Source organism: Cyclopterus lumpus, chromosome 17 (genome assembly GCF_009769545.1).
Source record: "Cyclopterus lumpus isolate fCycLum1 chromosome 17, fCycLum1.pri, whole genome shotgun sequence".
NCBI lineage: Eukaryota > Metazoa > Chordata > Actinopteri > Perciformes > Cyclopteridae > Cyclopterus > Cyclopterus lumpus.
The window spans coordinates 19,372,515-19,388,839 of NC_046982.1; the positions used below are offsets into that span (position 1 = coordinate 19,372,515).

General features: G+C 44.9%; 3 protein-coding genes across 4 annotated transcripts; 2 read left to right on the forward strand and 1 right to left on the reverse strand.

The window, feature by feature from the left end:
- The first annotated feature begins 250 nt into the window (after positions 1 to 250).
- Positions 251 to 5,433, forward strand: wrnip1 (WRN helicase interacting protein 1). 2 transcript variants are annotated; one of them, XM_034555640.1, is made up of 7 exons: positions 251 to 917; positions 1,451 to 1,645; positions 2,215 to 2,453; positions 3,263 to 3,483; positions 3,591 to 3,746; positions 4,511 to 4,590; positions 4,670 to 5,433. In XM_034555640.1, exons 1-7 carry the CDS (start codon positions 267 to 269, stop codon positions 4,943 to 4,945), a joined length of 1,818 nt encoding a protein of 605 aa, XP_034411531.1. In that variant the 5' UTR covers positions 251 to 266; the 3' UTR covers positions 4,946 to 5,433. The 2 variants fall into 2 exon arrangements, with proteins under 2 accessions (XP_034411531.1, XP_034411533.1); XM_034555642.1 differs by having other exon boundaries at positions 254 to 917; positions 3,591 to 3,671; positions 4,525 to 4,590.
- An 8-nt stretch (positions 5,434 to 5,441) lies between these two features.
- Positions 5,442 to 7,972, reverse strand: LOC117746487 (chymotrypsin-like elastase family member 3B). The gene is made up of 7 exons (XM_034555643.1): positions 7,502 to 7,972; positions 7,246 to 7,417; positions 6,944 to 7,069; positions 6,039 to 6,175; positions 5,805 to 5,947; positions 5,573 to 5,725; positions 5,442 to 5,491 (listed from the first exon to the last, which is right to left on the reverse strand). Exons 1-7 carry the CDS (start codon positions 7,539 to 7,541, stop codon positions 5,474 to 5,476), a joined length of 789 nt encoding a protein of 262 aa, XP_034411534.1. The 5' UTR covers positions 7,542 to 7,972; the 3' UTR covers positions 5,442 to 5,473.
- Positions 7,973 to 8,276: 304 nt separating this feature from the next.
- On the forward strand, positions 8,277 to 16,175 carry dhx30 (DEAH (Asp-Glu-Ala-His) box helicase 30). The gene is made up of 19 exons (XM_034556125.1): positions 8,277 to 8,475; positions 8,681 to 8,817; positions 8,905 to 9,015; positions 9,138 to 9,413; positions 9,521 to 9,670; positions 9,783 to 9,935; positions 10,768 to 11,235; positions 11,951 to 12,334; positions 12,428 to 12,506; positions 12,799 to 12,903; positions 13,015 to 13,190; positions 13,303 to 13,509; positions 13,595 to 13,676; positions 13,764 to 13,957; positions 14,054 to 14,213; positions 14,330 to 14,487; positions 14,727 to 14,827; positions 14,911 to 15,050; positions 15,582 to 16,175. The coding sequence occupies exons 1-19, from the start codon at positions 8,313 to 8,315 to the stop codon at positions 15,833 to 15,835; spliced, it is 3,498 nt and encodes a 1,165-aa protein (XP_034412016.1). The 5' UTR covers positions 8,277 to 8,312; the 3' UTR covers positions 15,836 to 16,175.
- The last annotated feature ends 150 nt before the right edge of the window (positions 16,176 to 16,325 follow it).

Below are 16,325 nucleotides of genomic sequence, written 5' to 3' on the forward strand. Positions count from 1 at the left end.
AGTTGGGAAGGAAATCCTCTGATCTCCGACCGTCTCTTGAGAACATGAACGCACACAGGAAGCGAAGAAATTAGGAGGAAGTCGATTATTAAACTTAATTCTCCGAATAAACTTCATATTCACCTTGTGGAAAGTGTAAAAGTCATATCTTGGCGTAACTTTTAGGCAAAAATAATAATAAAATAATAATAATAAAAATTAAAAAAAATCAAACCGGTGTTTGGTCACGTGATTTATGTTGTCCAAAGTTTCGCGGGAAAAACAACATGGCGAACGAGATGGCCTCCGCGCCGGACGCGGTGCAATGTCCCGTGTGTTTAAAAGACTTCACGCCTGCCACAATTAACGGACACCTGGACGCGTGTCTGCTGAAAAGCGTCACCGACAGTGGTCCGTCGACAACCGACGAAAGCGAACGTCCATTTAAGAAATCTCGCATTAGCGCGGAGGCCGAACCACCAACCGCCGACTCTTCCTCCTCCTCCGCGGCTGGTGCGCCGTCATCTTCGGTGTTTTCTCTGTTTCAGACCAACAAAAGTAAAGTTTCAGGTCCAGGTGAACGGAACGGTTTATTTTCCAGTAGGCAACCAGTCGCCATTGCTGTCAACAAGGGGGTTAAACGTAATTTACCGGGCGAGGGAGAACCAGAACCAGAACCAAGCGCGGAAAGCACGCAGGACCTCAAGAGCCAAGTCAAGTCCGGATTTAACGGGCAGACCCTGAAGGCATCACGTGATTTATCGCCAGGGACGCTGATGACGTCGTGCAAGCCTCTGGCGGAGATGCTGAGACCAAACACGCTGGAGGAATACTTTGGTCAAAATAAAGTTGTGGGTCAGCAAACGATCCTCCGGTCTCTGCTGGACTCCCAAGAAATACCGTCTCTGATCCTCTGGGGCCCCCCGGGGTGCGGAAAGGTGGGGCGGTGACGTCATCCCTCTAAACATGTTTTTTTTCATCATCGGTTAATCTGCTGATTTATTGATGAATAACTTTGTCTACGAAATAACAAATGCTGAACTTAGTCAATTATTTTTATTATATTATTAAGTTATTATTAATAGATTAATTGCTTAAATCTAAAAAGTAAATAATGTTGCTAAATCCAACAGTCCAAAATCAAAATATATTTAATTTACAATTATATGAAATTGCAAAAAAAGAGTTTGGCATTTTTCATGAAAAATTAGTCCTATTGGTAAAATATTATATTTACTGTCAATTTACTTGCAATCAATAAATACACTAATCACTTTGTAGTAATAACAAACAGCTCCTTTTAAGCAGTATCACTAAGGTTACGGTTATATTTTCACAGCCTGCTGAACGAGGCAGTTATTCTTTCTGTTCGCTGTCACAGCTGCAATGCAACATGTTAATGAAAGGTTTTAATAAAAAAGTTTTTTTGCTTGTGCATTAATCCATTTGTTTGCCTTTTGTCGTCTTTCAGACCACGCTGGCTCACATCATCGCCAGCACCAGTAAAAAGAAAGGGACGGCTCGGTTCGTCTCTCTGTCGGCCACCAGCGCGTCCACCAGTGACGTCCGAGAGGTGATCAAGCAGGCGCAGAACGAGCTGCGGCTTTGCAAGAGGAAGACCATCATGTTCATCGATGAAATTCACCGCTTCAACAAATCCCAACAGGTGGTGTATTGAGCCAGAAAAAAAGATGTGCTCTGATCTGTGTTTTATGTTGGAAAGCTGCGACTTCCAAAATCCAACCAGTGTTGGGTTTTTTTCGTGTCGGGTTTCAGAGAAAGAGTTTGTCATTTTGGGAAACGTGCTCCCTCACTTTCTCGCTAAGAGTTGGATAAGAACATCGATACCACTCATGTCAGATATGAAACTACAACCCTTAGTCAATGCCCTCTCAAACAATACACAGCCTTTGTTTGATTCTTGGAAAATGTATATATCACAGTTCGTGAGAAGTAAAAGATTCTGTTTTGTTCTAAAACTGAATGTGTGTGTGTGTGTCGAGATAATTAATTGTTTTTAATTAATTTTAGAACGTGAGCAGCACACATTTCAGTTGTAACATTGTAACAAAACACTCTTTTGCTACATGACAGTAACTCCTTGTCGGGTAGTAAAGAGGCTCAGTCGATAGGAGTGAAACGAGCACTCTTGTCGTCTCGTAATTTAAGAGACGGTCATTTATTTCCCCTCCCATGCTTGTGTCGCCCTCTTTAAATAAACACCTGTATCTGTAGGACACCTTCCTTCCTCACGTGGAATGCGGGACGGTGACTCTGATCGGGGCAACCACAGAAAATCCGTCCTTCCAGGTGACCGCTGCCCTGCTGAGCAGGTGCAGGGTGCTGGTTCTGGAGAAGCTCTCTGTGGAGGCGATGGGCTCGATCCTGGACAGGGCCGTGGCCAGACTGGGGATCGGGGTCCTGGAACAAGATCCAGCAAATCCTGAGCGGCAAGACCAATCGGATGGACACGGGTAAGTGGGACCCCGGGGCGTCACCAGATAACTCAAAATCCTTTCAACTCTGGTCTGGTATGATATGTTGAGAAAAGAGAATTTGCAAATGAGTTGCAGACAGAAAGACGGCTGTATATGTTATATGGGATGATTATGATGAACTCCAGAGATTTAATTAAGTAGTTTATAATAGTTTAACAGTACTGAAAGATGTGCGGTGTTGCAAGATCATAAGGTTTGCTAATTTGAGATTTAAACCAGGAAGTGTCTTAAACCTGCATTTTCTCTGATGGCCACCAGGGGGCGAAGTCTTGAAACAACAAGCAGGGTATGCTTTAGGGCGGGGCTACCTTGTGATTGACAGGTCGCGACCTTTGACAGGCGACCGCCACCTTGCTTAACTCAAGGCTTCGAAGCCCACAAACCAATGAGTGACGTCCCGACGACTTCCTCCACTTCTCATATACAGGATATTATTTATTTATTTTGGGGATATATCACCATGGTAACCTATACTACACACAAAAAAACACCATCTGTGTATTGGGTGCACCTGGTTCAAACTGATGCTAATGCAACATTCCTGCAATAAATCATGAATCATGTTTGATTGTATTGCATTAAACTGATGGATGTTTCTACTATTTTGTCCACCTTATTTATGTCAATTAGGGTAAACATCCCTCTTTGTAATTGTAGGTGTACCTAACAACCTGGCACCATAGTTTATTTTATTCATACATGTGTACTATATTTTAAAGTATTGTCCCTGATACAGTATATCTGATATTCTGTTTATATCTCTCTTTATATTATTGTTTTCCTAGGCCAAAGATGTTAATAGAACAAAAGGCTCTGGACACCATCGCTTACTTCTGTGATGGCGATGCGAGAGCAGGACTCAATAGTCTGCAGCTGGCTATTCAGGTCCAGTCGAACTCGGCCCGGCCCGGCCAATCAGGGCGCGCCGGTTCTCAGGAAATACTGGTGAAGGAGGAGCACGTGAAGGAAGGTCTTCAGAGGTCCCATATTCTCTACGATAAAGCTGGTAAGCCCCAGATGTACTTTAAAAATAAATAATGTAATAACGGTTTTGGAGAGCGGTTAAAGGGCCAACGTGCCTTTTCACCTGTACTGATGATGCGTTGCCCACAGGCGAGGAGCACTACAACTGCATCTCGGCGTTGCACAAGTCCATGAGGGGCTCCGATGAGAACGCGTCTCTCTACTGGCTGGGCCGCATGCTGGAGGGCGGCGAGGAACCCCTCTACGTGGCTCGCAGGCTGGTCCGCTTCGCCAGCGAGGACGTGGGTACGTTCAGCGCACCGCCGCCGCATTTATAGCCTTGTAGATTATATTGTACTGATCGTGCGTGTGGCTTTGCATGGCTGTGCACCTCGCTAACGTCCTTAAGGTGGTTGCTTAGTTACTTGGTTGTTAATCCCAGCTCATAATTTAAAGGTGTTTTTCCAGTCAGGACTCCTCAGCTGTTGGTCCTGTCTAAATCTAAAGATTTGCTAAATCTGTCTCCTCTTTTCAAATGGATTGATTTAACTCTTAACTTAAATAACATTTCACTTATTTACAGTTTTTTTTCCCCACTCTTTCTGTTCATTTTGAGTTCAGCTAATACAACACTCTACAAGCAACTCCCGTGTGACCGCGGTTGCCTGTAGAGTGTATATAGTTTAATTATTTGTAGTTTTGTTATTATTATGCATATTTTATTGTGGTTGTTATAACTCTAATCCATTCTCACATTGTTTTTAAAAGGAACATCAGTAGTAATTGTAGTAGTGTAACAGTTCTTTAGTGTTCTTTAAATGTCCTGTTGAACCTGAATACTTCAGATATTAACTGACTGAATGCTTATTTAAATGTCCCTCACCATTATATACACTATATGGACTATATAGTATTACAGGACAGAAAACACGCTTCCAGAGAAATGAGAAGGTTCTGATCTCTCTCTCTCTCTCTCTCTCTCTCTCTCTCTCTCTCTCTCTCTCTCTCTCTCTCTCTCTCTCTCTCTCTCTCTCTCTCTCTCTCTCTCTCTCTCTCTCTCTCTCTCTCAGGAATGGCGGACCCCGCCGCTCTTCCTCAGGCCGTGTCGGCCTACCAAGCCTGCCACTTCATCGGGATGCCCGAGTGCGAGGTAGGCTTTACCCGACCTGGTGTCAAACCGGTAACGGTTGTATCCCGGTGTTCTTCACCTCCACGTTGCTGCTCCACAGGTGATTCTGGCTCAGTGTGCCGTCTATCTGGCACGAGCGCCGAAGTCCGTGGGCATCTACAAGGCCTACGCCAACGTGAAAGCCTGTTTGAGGAACCACAGGGGCCCCCTGCCTCCCGTCCCGCTGCACCTTCGCAACGCCTCCACCGGGCTGATGAAACAGCTGGGCTACGCCAAAGGCTACAAATACAACCCGGCCTTCAGCGGCGCCGTCGAGCAGCAGTACTTACCTGAGGAGCTGCAGGGAACCGACTTCTTCACCTGGACGCCGACGTGAGGCGAAGAAAAACAAAGCTGCCCACTGAAAACACATCTTTTTTTTCCTTTCTCAACTAATCCATATTCAAATGTATGGGTTAGGATTTTGAGAGCTTTTTATTTGCAAAGGTAAAAAGAAGAATTTGCCATCAGTCAACCGGCATGTTGTACTTAAATTTTCTCTTAAAATTGGACTTTTGTTGTTGTTGTTGTTGTTTTTGAATACATTTATATAAAAGGATATAGTTCACATTTACAGTTTACTTCTAAATTGTGTTTATAATAAATACCATAATCTGTTAAATATACGCAGTCTTTGTATTTCCATAACGCATAATCAAATATTTACTATGTTAACTACGTATATATGTTGGTTTATCTTTATCCTGTCCTTGCAATGTTGTCAAACACTGATTTAAAATATATATATATTTTCTTAACGTAATGAATGCTATATTTATTTGAATAATCTGTAAATACTTGTGATGAAATACAAGACAAATACAATATTTAAATGAGGTTATTCAGTTTTATTGTCCGGTCGTCTTCAGTTTTGGGCCACGGTCTGAAAAGAAATGGATCGGCATATAAGTTTGTACATTTTTTACAAATGGCACACGTTTCATGACAACGTGGCTTCCCTCACCTCGCCGATCCAGGGGATGAACGAGGCCACTCGGGTGAAGACCGTGGGCCTCCGGGTGGTGTTGCAGCCGCGCCCGTCCACGAAACTCGTCACGCCTTGCACGTACCACCTGCCGTCTCCGCCCTCGCAGTTCAGAGGGCCTCCGGAGTCGCCCTGGAAGATTATTAGAGAGACTGAAAGTGGTGTCGTGGCGTGCGTTGTTGTTGTTGTTGTTGTTGTTGTTGCTGCTCACGTGGCACGCTGACTTGCTCGCTCCCCCCGCGCAGACCATGGTGGTTTTTGCCGAGCTGCCCCACCAGTCACTTTGACTGCAGGTGGCGTGATCCACCGCGGGAAGTAGGACCTGCTGCAGCGTGGTCGCCCGAGGACCGCCGGCTGTACGGAGAACACCACGAGTCAACAGCTGTTTGGATTCACACAGTAGTTGCACTTTGACCCCACATGAGCGGTGGGGGGGCGGACTCACAGTGGAGACGACCCCAGCCTGTGACGTAGCAGGGCTGGTTGTGGGCGAGGGTGGCGCCGTGCTGAGGCAGGCAGGCCGGCTGGACTTTGTCATTGAGGACGGCGTTCTTCTCCAGTTTAAGCAAAGCGATGTCATTCCTACACAAATAATTAATTAATCATTCCTACACAAACAATTCAACATGTCAGTACCTGTTTTATTGCTCCGTCTATTTAACCGTAGAGTGCTTGTTTTACCGAAAAGTGAGTGAAGTTTAATATTAAGCTCCTTGTAATAAGCAGTAGTTAACAGGTAATAAGACCCTTAGGAGTTCTCATAAGATGCTTATTAACACAATGTGTTTATAAAGCTATAGAGATTAATAATAGCATCATCAACATGTTTGTTAGGTAAGATATTTATAAGCAACAAGCTTGGTTAACTATTAATAAGTGCATAATAAAGGATTTATTAACCTTAACAAGGCATTGTTCTTGCTTTAGATCTGGAAGCTGCAAACAGCATGTAGTTGACCATTATTAAAAGGTATAAATAAGTATTTATCAAGCTTAATAAAAAAACAAAAAGCTGAGTAAAGTTTTAATATAACAAGTTATCGATAAATGTGTTTTTGACGCTATTATAAACAATCAGGAACTTAAAAGGTTTTTATTAACATTCTTAAGTCTCTAGTACTTAAAAGTGTCTTATAATCTAACAATTCACGTGTTCACGTTGCCACTTATATAGTCTTATAACATAATGTTAATAAGCATCTGTATTATAAGGGCCCTGTTACCTATTGACTGAGGCGTATCACAAGGCCCTTATTACAAAACACGTGTATTGACTCAGCTGCCGTTCACCGGACACTCTCACGGTGTGTTTCCTCAGAACAACGCTGGAGTTTTTATGTCGAGGCTTACCCACAAGACACGCAGTTGTCGTTCCATTTGGGATGGATGAACATCTTTCCCACATTAATGAACTGTTCAGGGCCCTCCTCCTTGTTCATGTTGTGCTCAGCAAGAACAACCCTGTAGGTGTGGAATCTGAATTGGAACAAATGTAAAAGTTCATACGTTTTTAAGTAAATATCTGGTTTGACAAATCACCGTATATATATATATATATATATATATATATATATATATATATATATTTTTTTTAATTTAAAAACAACTGTTTATCAGAGATGTAAATGGCACATTTCTTTTCTTCCCCTCACGTGATGCAGTGTGCAGCAGTCAGGACCCAGTTAGGAGCAATAAGCGTTCCTCCACAAGTGGGGAAGAAAGACTCCAGAGAAACCTGCCATGGCCAGCTGTAGGGACGGGCCTCTTCCCCATTCACCACGCGGCCGGTGTTGGGCTGCTGGCTGGGTACGCCACACCCAGACACTGCAACACATGAGACTGCTGCATATTCACACACACCATGCATTTATTCCTAACAGTACATTAATATGTTCAGTGTGAACTCACCAGCTGCAACGACAGCCAGGAGGACAAGTACCACTTCCATCTCTCCTTCGTCCAAACTAACTGGTTTTATCACGCAGAGCTATTTATGGGTAGCGGACTCAAACCTGGGAGTTTTAATCACAGTCTCCAGGTGGCTGAACCGCTGAGCTGACAATTACACTGTAGTTGTGCAGATTGAGACACACAATTATAAGATTATTTGACGAAACATGTTTTATTCTTGCACAGGGCTCAAAATGAACTACGGATGAACTACGTGATCTATTATAATAGTACTAATTAATAGATACATAAATGTGCAACTTAAGTGGGCTTTGAGAATGACGGTTAAAGCAATTTGGTTTGTCTGTTGGACCATTTACATGATTTCTGGATCTCAGAGGTCAATTAAGACAGTTAACAAAATAATGATTGAATTTGACTGGGAAATTACCTTTAATATATACTTAACTTGCTAATCAAGAGCTTATGTGTTTTATATGAATAAAGAGTCAATAAAACCGTAACTCAATAATTGGGGGATAACAAAAATAAATCCCGTAGCCCTTGAAATTAAGATGTTTACAGGTTTCTTTCGTGAAGCCCTTAAATTTAAACTAAAACCAATATGTAATTGTTCATCAAAGGATTTGAATATATGACTAAATTCCATATTTTTGTATTTATTACTGAAACTGTTAATTAAGTGCTGTTTTCAAATGAATGAAACGGATTACACAACAGTTCCCCCTCCTCGCCACAGGGTGTCGCTGTGAAAGCCGGCGTCCTTCTTCAGCGCGCGACCCGCAGAAGTACAAACTGTAGTTTAAAGATGGCGCTACCCGGTGCTTTACTCGTGCGGCTCAGAGCGCTGTGTAACGTCGCGAAATGCGTCCACGCGGGGGGCGAAGCGGCGTCACGTCGCGGCGGAGGAGTGCGCTGGTACGGGACGAAAGCGCGGAGCTTCGAGGAAAGCGGGACGTCGCATTTACGAGGTGAGAGGAGTGTCGCCATGTTAGCCGAGTCAAGCTAACAGGTGTACAGCTCGCAGCCGAGATGAACCTCAAGGACACCCGTCCCAACATTTAATATTGTATTTCTCGGTCTTTTTACCCCTCCGGTGTACCTGCGTTTTTAGACCGGAAATAGGATGTCGTTGACCTTGCGGTGCTGTGTGACCTTTTTTATGTTCCGGCTTAGATAACGTGAGCCCGAACCTCCTGAAGGAGTTTCCAGACCCTAAAGGTCTCTTGAATAACACTATCTCCCGTTCGCTGGGAGTCAGCGACCTCTCCCAGCTCATCCAGTACAGCTGCACGGAAGATGACGGCGTCAAGGTCAGAGCGGAAGTGGATGTGTTTTTTTCACAACCCAGCTGATGTTTCACGTAACTTTAAGCAGTTGCACTTATTGTTTTTCTGTAGAAAGCCACCGTCACTCTGCTGTGGCCCTGCAAGATGGAAGAGGAGGGTTTTGCCTCCAGGAAGATCGACGCGGAGCGATTCGCTGCGGCCGCTGCTTGTTTCAAGCTCAGAGTACGCCTCGCTGACAAGTAGACACCCACTTCCAGTTTGTCTTTACCAGTCTGTAGTGGTGCTTGACTCCTTCCCTCCTGTCTCTCTCTCTCTCTCTCTCTCTCCCTCTCTCTCTCTCTCAGGAAATGGGTGTCATTGGTCAAGAAAATCAGCTCCCAACGAGGAGAGCTGGCCGGGCGAGAGGAGGGGTACAAACGCAACTCTATGATAACGAGGAAGGGTCCTGGACAGAAAACGTCCTCGCTCCTAAAGTGAAAGCGGATGAACCAAAAGCGGGCGCGCCTCCCCAAGAAGACGCCCACCCCCCCACCGTCTCCAACGCCCTCACCCTGTTTCCGCAAGCTAAATCCCTCCTCACCAGGGTCATCCAGGTGGCCACGTCGACCAACAGAATCAGGGTCGGTAGCTCTCGTCCTTTTGCACCGCGACGGCTGAGCTCCTGACTCCGGTATGTTTCTTAAACCGTCTCCTCGTTCTCTTGTCTTTTCTTTTTTTTTTTTTACAGGAGCTAATTCAGTACAAAGTAACGGGAGGAAAGCTGAAGAAGTGCGACCTGAAGCTGCACTGGCCGGAGGAGATGACGTTCTCCGCCACAGCGAGAAACCGATTGACGGCGGAGAGGACGGCGGCGGCTCTCGCCTGCATGAAACTGAAGGTGAGGGGAAGGGGGGGCATTTTGGTGAAACTGATTACGTTTTCTTTTCTTTATTTACCTCCCATGTTTGGAGCGCAGTTAAAAACACGTGTCGTTGTCTCCTTTTGTCCAGGAGCTGCAGCTGCTGGACAACGCCAACAACCCGCTGACTCACGCCAACTACCACCGAGAGCAGGTGAGGGAGGCTGGAGAGCGAGAGAAACGCCCCCTCCCCCTGGAAGTCCCAGAATACCTGGAGAAGCACATGAGGGAGTACCTCGCACAGGTCAGTCTTCACATCACGGGAGAAAGATGGAGGATTGTTTTGTGTGTGTGTGTGTGTCTGTGTGTGACACACAATCGTTGGGCTTGGAAGAACTCTATTTCCCAAACTTGATCCATGAAGTCCAGTTCTTGTAACGGATCAATAAGAAGGGTTTTTTACATCTCTGGAAAGTTAACGCAGCAGCAGGTATTTTGGAGACGTTCAGTCTGTTGTCTCGTCCAAGCTGTCGCGTGCAGTTCATTACAAAACTGGCTTTTACAAGCGCTGTACTTAAAGTTACTATGAGGAACTTTTTAACTGGTTATGAAACCGTCTTAATTATTTAATACCGATGCCTCATTCGTGATTTACATAAGTAAACGAGAACATCAGTGAGAAGATTTCATTATCCGAACCGCTTATCTTATTTATGGGTCCCAGGAGCTCGGGAGTAAAATGAGAGGTTTTCTAAAAGGTGTCTGGTGCTCTGAAACGCTACTGCTTTTGTCCACAGGGGGCGCCAAACTCAAAGGTACAAATTACATTTCCTGGTAAATAGCTTTAAGGTTTAATTGCTCAGCACTCCATTATCTGTTATCTCATTTGAAAATAATACTTTTTTTTTGTGGCCTTTTTTAAAAATGTCTTTTTACTGAAGAAATTATGTCATCCAGCATCAACACCTCGTGCTCTTGTAGCCGAAATAGAAGCAACTCCCTGCAGACCGGTTCCAAAAGCTTGTAGAAAGTCTGCTATTGACGCTATGCCCATGAATGTGTCTTCAAATGTTAATCATTAACACCATGCGGTGATGTATTAATGTCATCAAATAATGCCTTGTGTTTTATTAAAGTACCCAGTGGCGACCGAAGTACAGAAGCTCTGGGAGGACGAAGAGGCCAGAGGACAGCAGGCGGTGAACCAGGATGATGAGGAGGATGAAGAGGACTTGACGGACGCCGTCACAGGCCGGCCGTACAGACCTCTGTCTGTATCCGAGGCCCGGCAGCTCAGCGCCCACCTGCAGGAGAAATGGGAGTCGGCGAGCCCCGGGCTGAGTGTGGTGCTCCCGGTGGACGCCCACCGTGAGCGTGTGATCTCTCAGGTGCAGTCGTCCAGGGTGGTTGTGATCGACGGTGAGACGGGGTGCGGCAAAACCACGCGGATCCCTCGCTTCCTGCTGGAGGAGGGCGTGAGAGACGGCGAGGGGGCCACGTGCAACGTCCTGGTGACACAGCCTCGCCGGATAAGCGCCGTGTCGGTGGCCCATCGCGTGGCTCATGAGATGGGTCCAGCTCTGAAAAGCTCTGTGGGATATCAGGTATACACGAGTTGATAGTTTACATTTTTTTTTACATGCATGTTTACAGTTTACATTTTTTTTTTTTTTACAATAACTACTTTTATTTTTATTTTTTTATTATATAATTGGATAAAGACTCGAGAGGGAGACGGTTTTATTTTAGATAAAAGAAGCAGAAATAATAAAACTAACAAAATTAACTGTACATTTGTTACTTTTGAGTAACTTGGTTTTCTTAAATTGCTAAATTAATTAAAAATAGGCCAAAAATGTTTCTGCTAACTTTTAAATAAACTATATATATATATATATATATATATATATATATATATATATATATATACACACACACACACACACACACACACATATACACATACAAACACTTGTTTTTATTGTGTTAATTCAAATTAGAAAAATATAATAAGCAAAATGTAATTAATCATTTAAACTAAAGTAATCGTGATTAAAAAAAAAATGTCATTATTTTAATGATTAAGAAAGCACTTTAATTTCTTTCTTACATTTTTCTTTTTATTCAACAAAATAATTTTATTTGAAATAGAATTTATAAACCTAATTATTTGATGGTATAATAAAAAGTGCACTGCAACCCTTCAAGAGACGTGTAATAAACCAGTAAATGCAACTGGTTCCTTACTTTATTATGCTATCGATATTGAGGTTATTAACATTAGTGGATAGATCTGAAAGAATACTCTCCTGTGCGCAGGTGAGACTGGAGAGCCGACCACCCGAGCAGAGCGGAGGAGCGTTACTCTTCCTCACGGTGGGCATCCTGCTGAGGAAGCTGCAGTCGAACCCGTCCCTGAAGGGAATCAGCCATGTGGTGGTGGATGAGGTCCACGAGAGGGACATCAACACGGACCTGCTGCTGGCGCTGCTGCGCTCCAGCTTGAAGGAGAACCCCGACCTGCGGGTGGTGCTTATGAGCGCCACCGGGGACAAGCAGAGGCTGTCCGACTACTTTGGGGGATGCCCGATTGTCAAGGTGCCCGGATTCATGCACCCGGTGAAGGACCGATACCTGGAGGATGTGCTGAGGGAGATGGGGCGCCCGCTGCCGGTCCCGAAGAGACTGGAGACGGTCAAGCAGGTGAGACTCGAGTCTGGGAAGCGTCTCCAAGTTTAGTATAAAGTTTATTTTTCTCGCGTCTCATGAATTTGTATTTATTTTAACTTGTTTAAGGGAGGAAGAGTCGACGTCACACCAGATGCAGATTTCGTAGCGGATGTAATCGAGCACATTGACAGATGTGGCGAGCCAGGTAACGAGCGGATCAACTTAAATTCTTTATTTAGTGGATATTTGAGAACATTTCACCAACTACGAAAGAATAGCCTTGCCTTCTCCTTTCTTTTTTTTTTTTAAACATCAATATGCATCCTATAACATGTTTACCCTCTACATTCTGAAAAGAGGGATGTAAAAATCTACGTAACATGTTGAGAGACAAGCAGTAACTTCTAAAGTATCGACACACCTCTTAACTCCTGTGTGAGAATAAGAATATAAGAAGCCCATTTTGACCATCGCCTGATATCCCGTCGTATCTTCAGGTGCAGTGTTGTGTTTCCTCCCCGGGTGGCAGGACATCAAGGCTGTTCAAGAGAAACTGCAGGCGAAGCGACACTTTTCCTCCGGCTCACAGATGATCTTGCCGCGTGAGAGAGAGCACACACACAGATTTACAAAGACCGGCCTTTTGTAGATTTATAGGTTTTTTTTATTTTTTTATTTATTTATTTAAATGACCCTTTTTTCTTTTCTTTTAGTGCACTCTAGTTTATCAGTATTAGACCAGCAGGCGGTGTTCCAGCACCCCCAAGAGGGCCAGAGGAAGATTGTCCTCGCCACTAACATCGCAGAGACCTCCATCACCATAGATGACATCGTCCATGTGGTGGATGCGGGAACTCACAAAGAACACAATTATGACCCGCGGACCAAGGTTGGGATCAAACGATTCCCCGTGCATTATTTCACAAAAACTAAGCTGGCCATTTGTTGTGTTTTTCTGAGAATAATCCAATCGTGTTTCCTTTTTTTCTGTTTCTTCCCAGGTCTCGTGTCTGGACACGGTTTGGATATCTCACTCTAATGTCACTCAAAGAAAAGGGAGAGCGGGCCGATGTCAGCCGGGACAGTCCTACCACCTGTTCCCTCGAAAGCAGCTGGACTCCATGACTACCTTCCCCATCCCGGAGATCCTGCGCACGCCGCTGGAGAATTTAGTCGTGCAAGCCAAAATCCACAGTCCTGACTGCAAGGTACTGAAACAACGACAGCGACTTAAATCTGTTATTTTGTGTGTCGCTGACGTATTGAAAGATGTCGTTTTATTCTTGTGTGCAGGCTGTAGATTTCTTATCCCAAGTGTTGGACAGTCCCGAGCAAGAAGCTGTGAGAGATGCGGTTAGAAATCTGCAAGACATCGGTGAGTGACGTTCTGGATCGCACGGTGGCGATTTCAGCCGCGGCGTCCGTGTTTACACGTCTCACGCTGTCGACGCTCTCCCTGCAGGAGTCTTGGACAAGACGGAAACCCTGACGCCTTTAGGAGAGCGCGTCTCCTGCATGTCGTGCGACCCTCGTCTGGGCAAAGTGCTGGTCCTGAGCGCCATGTTCAGATGTGTCCTGCCCATGCTGTCGGTGGCCGCCTGTCTCACCAAAGACCCGTTTTACAACAGCATGCAGAATAGAGGCCTCGTTAACAAGGTTTTTATTTAAAAAAAAGAACATCTTTTTTGTAAAGACGGCGCAGGGTGTTGGCGTTCGTTGTCGTTCAGTTCGTCCGCGTTCTTGTTTGTCCAGGCGAAGGAGGCTCTGAGCCGCTCCAGCTCCAGCGACTATTTGGTGTTTATCAGAGCCGTGTTGGGCTGGAGGAGACTTCAGCACGAGGGGGACCGAGAGGAGCGGGACGACTATCTGTACCGGCACACTCTGTCCAAGTTCAGCCTGCGATTCATCAACGGTCAGTTTGACGCGCACACCCATTCATTTAAATCACTTCTGCTTACCTTTTCTTTTTTTTCTTTTTTTTTTTTAATAAAAGAAAACAATTTGTGTTCCCGTGCCGTCGCGCTGCAGGTCTCATCTCTCAGTTCAGCGAGAACCTGAATGAAGCCGAGGTGGTGACTCGTGCCAGTGAGTGCCAGCGTGCCACGTCGCTCTACAACGAGCACAGCAACCAGGACGAGCTGCTGAAGGCTGTGCTGCTGGCGGGACTCTACCCCAACCTCATCCAGGTACCTCTGATTGGCTGCTGTGCTCCAAACAGATGTTGACCTCTAAATATGAGCTCTTACCGGAGGCATGAAGGGACGTCTACGCTGCCGTTCTATCTAAATTGCAAATATAGTTTTTATTTGATTTTTAAAGAAGTTTGATCCTGATGTTGCTCGGGTTGTCTCTCTAAAAACCTACCTGCACCCGTCAGTCAAAGCCAACACTAGCTGTTCAACCGTCACATTCTTTTTGTTCTCAGGTGAAGAAAGGTGTCGTGACCAAAGGACGCTTTCGCCCTAACAGCATGTTTTTCCGCACACTCAATGGGCCCGTAATGCTTCACCGCGCCTCCGTGAACAGGTCTGAAAACACTCAAATTCATTCATTTTTTATTTTTTTTGTTCCTTCTGCGTGTGCAAACTTATTGTGCTTTTGTTTTCTAGGGGGAAGCCAGAGCTGCCGAGTCGCTGGTTGACCTTCTTCAGCGCTATCCAGTCCAACGGAAACGTTTTCATCCGAGACTCGTCCACGGTCCATCCGCTCGCCCTGCTGCTGCTCACAGACTGCGATATCACAGAGACGGGTAGGACGTGTGCTGCTCTCTATAGAACCGGCTTCACTAGAGAGGCGAAGTCCGGGCCCCCTTGCGGTAGACCACCATTGGACCCCGTTTCAGAAAACAAGAAAATGCGAGAGACAAATGTATCTTTCTCATCCTGAATCAGACGTTTTGTCAATTTAAATTTTGATTGTAAACTTATAAAAATACCTAATTAGAACGACTACACACAAGTTACACTGCCCGTGTGTTTCATATCAGGTCTTGCTAGTTATTTTGCTTCCTGGTGGTAAAAAGTGTCGCTCTATAAAACGCATTAGTAACACAACGTTAACATTTGTGCTCACAACAGCTCGGTGTGTTGGTGACGTACATTAAACGAGATGAGATGTAGTTCACTTAGCGATCTCTCTCAAAACTAGAGCTTAGAGATGTGTGTGTGTGTGTGTGTGTGTGTGTGTGTGTGTATATATATTTTTTTTTAATATGATCACCCTCTTTAGATATCCAGTATATGCTTGGGTCTTCACATAATAACTCTCTCTCACGTCCCAGTGAAGGGAGACCGGGTGGAAGTGTCGCTTCCTGGACGCTCCATGGTGCGCTGCGAGTTGTCGGTGGAGACCTGGGAGCTGCTGTGGGAGCTCCGCACGTCCATTCAGACCATGCTGTACCGCAACCTCAACCATCCCAGCAACGCCATCGCCAACTCTTCTCAAGACGGGAAGCTCATCTCCTTATTCGTGGAGCTGCTCAACAATACGGACTCCAACCCGTCGGCTCAGAGCAGCGACAGCGAGGTGGATTGATGACGCCGAGCTCTTTGTGCAAAGAGGTTGAATGCATCTCATGTGTTTGTTTTCTTTTTAAAGGAAGAAAGCTTGAGTACTTTGGTCAATACTTGACTTGAAGAGCAGAAGAGCGGTTTGTCTGCGCCAGTTACTGTTGAAGTAAATGATGAACTCCTGTTAGGTGGGAGGCAATCCGTCTCTTTGGACTGTGCTTTGCTGCATTTGTATCCGCTTTCTGAAAAGCAGAAGTTTAATTTTACTCAGAAACGTTCCCGTCATTGGCTAAAGGTCATTAAATCAGACCGCATATAATAGATTATGTCATATTTATTGCAATAAATAATCACATGCCAACATGAGATGAATGGTCAGATCTCTTATTGTTTGAATGAGTTATTGAGCTGCAGATGGAAGTGAGGACAGAACATAACTTTTGACTTTACGCCCCCAACGTGGCCCGAATGCTGCAAAATATGAAATAGAAAGTCTCTGTAGATGCAAACACCAC

What these genes read in the sequence shown, in the direction of transcription:
- wrnip1 (XM_034555640.1), top strand. Translation starts at nt 267, where the DNA reads ATGGCGAACGAGATGGCCTCCGCGCCGGACGCGGTGCAATGTCCCGTG. An exon ending in GACCAATCGGATGGACACGG is followed by an intron (nt 2,454 to 3,262) that starts GTAAGTGGGACC and finishes TTGTTTTCCTAG; the next exon opens with GCCAAAGATGTTAATAGAAC. An exon ending in CTTCGCCAGCGAGGACGTGG is followed by an intron (nt 3,747 to 4,510) that starts GTACGTTCAGCG and finishes TCTCTCTCTCAG; the next exon opens with GAATGGCGGACCCCGCCGCT.
- LOC117746487 (XM_034555643.1), bottom strand. Translation starts at nt 7,541, where the DNA reads ATGGAAGTGGTACTTGTCCTCCTGGCTGTCGTTGCAGCTG. An exon ending in CCTGGCTGTCGTTGCAGCTG is followed by an intron (nt 7,418 to 7,501) that starts GTGAGTTCACAC and finishes CATGTGTTGCAG; the next exon opens with TGTCTGGGTGTGGCGTACCC. An exon ending in ACTGCTGCACACTGCATCAC is followed by an intron (nt 7,070 to 7,245) that starts GTGAGGGGAAGA and finishes GTTCCAATTCAG; the next exon opens with ATTCCACACCTACAGGGTTG.
- dhx30 (XM_034556125.1), top strand. Translation starts at nt 8,313, where the DNA reads ATGGCGCTACCCGGTGCTTTACTCGTGCGGCTCAGAGCGCTGTGTAAC. An exon ending in ATTATGACCCGCGGACCAAG is followed by an intron (nt 13,191 to 13,302) that starts GTTGGGATCAAA and finishes GTTTCTTCCCAG; the next exon opens with GTCTCGTGTCTGGACACGGT. An exon ending in TAGAAATCTGCAAGACATCG is followed by an intron (nt 13,677 to 13,763) that starts GTGAGTGACGTT and finishes CTCTCCCTGCAG; the next exon opens with GAGTCTTGGACAAGACGGAA.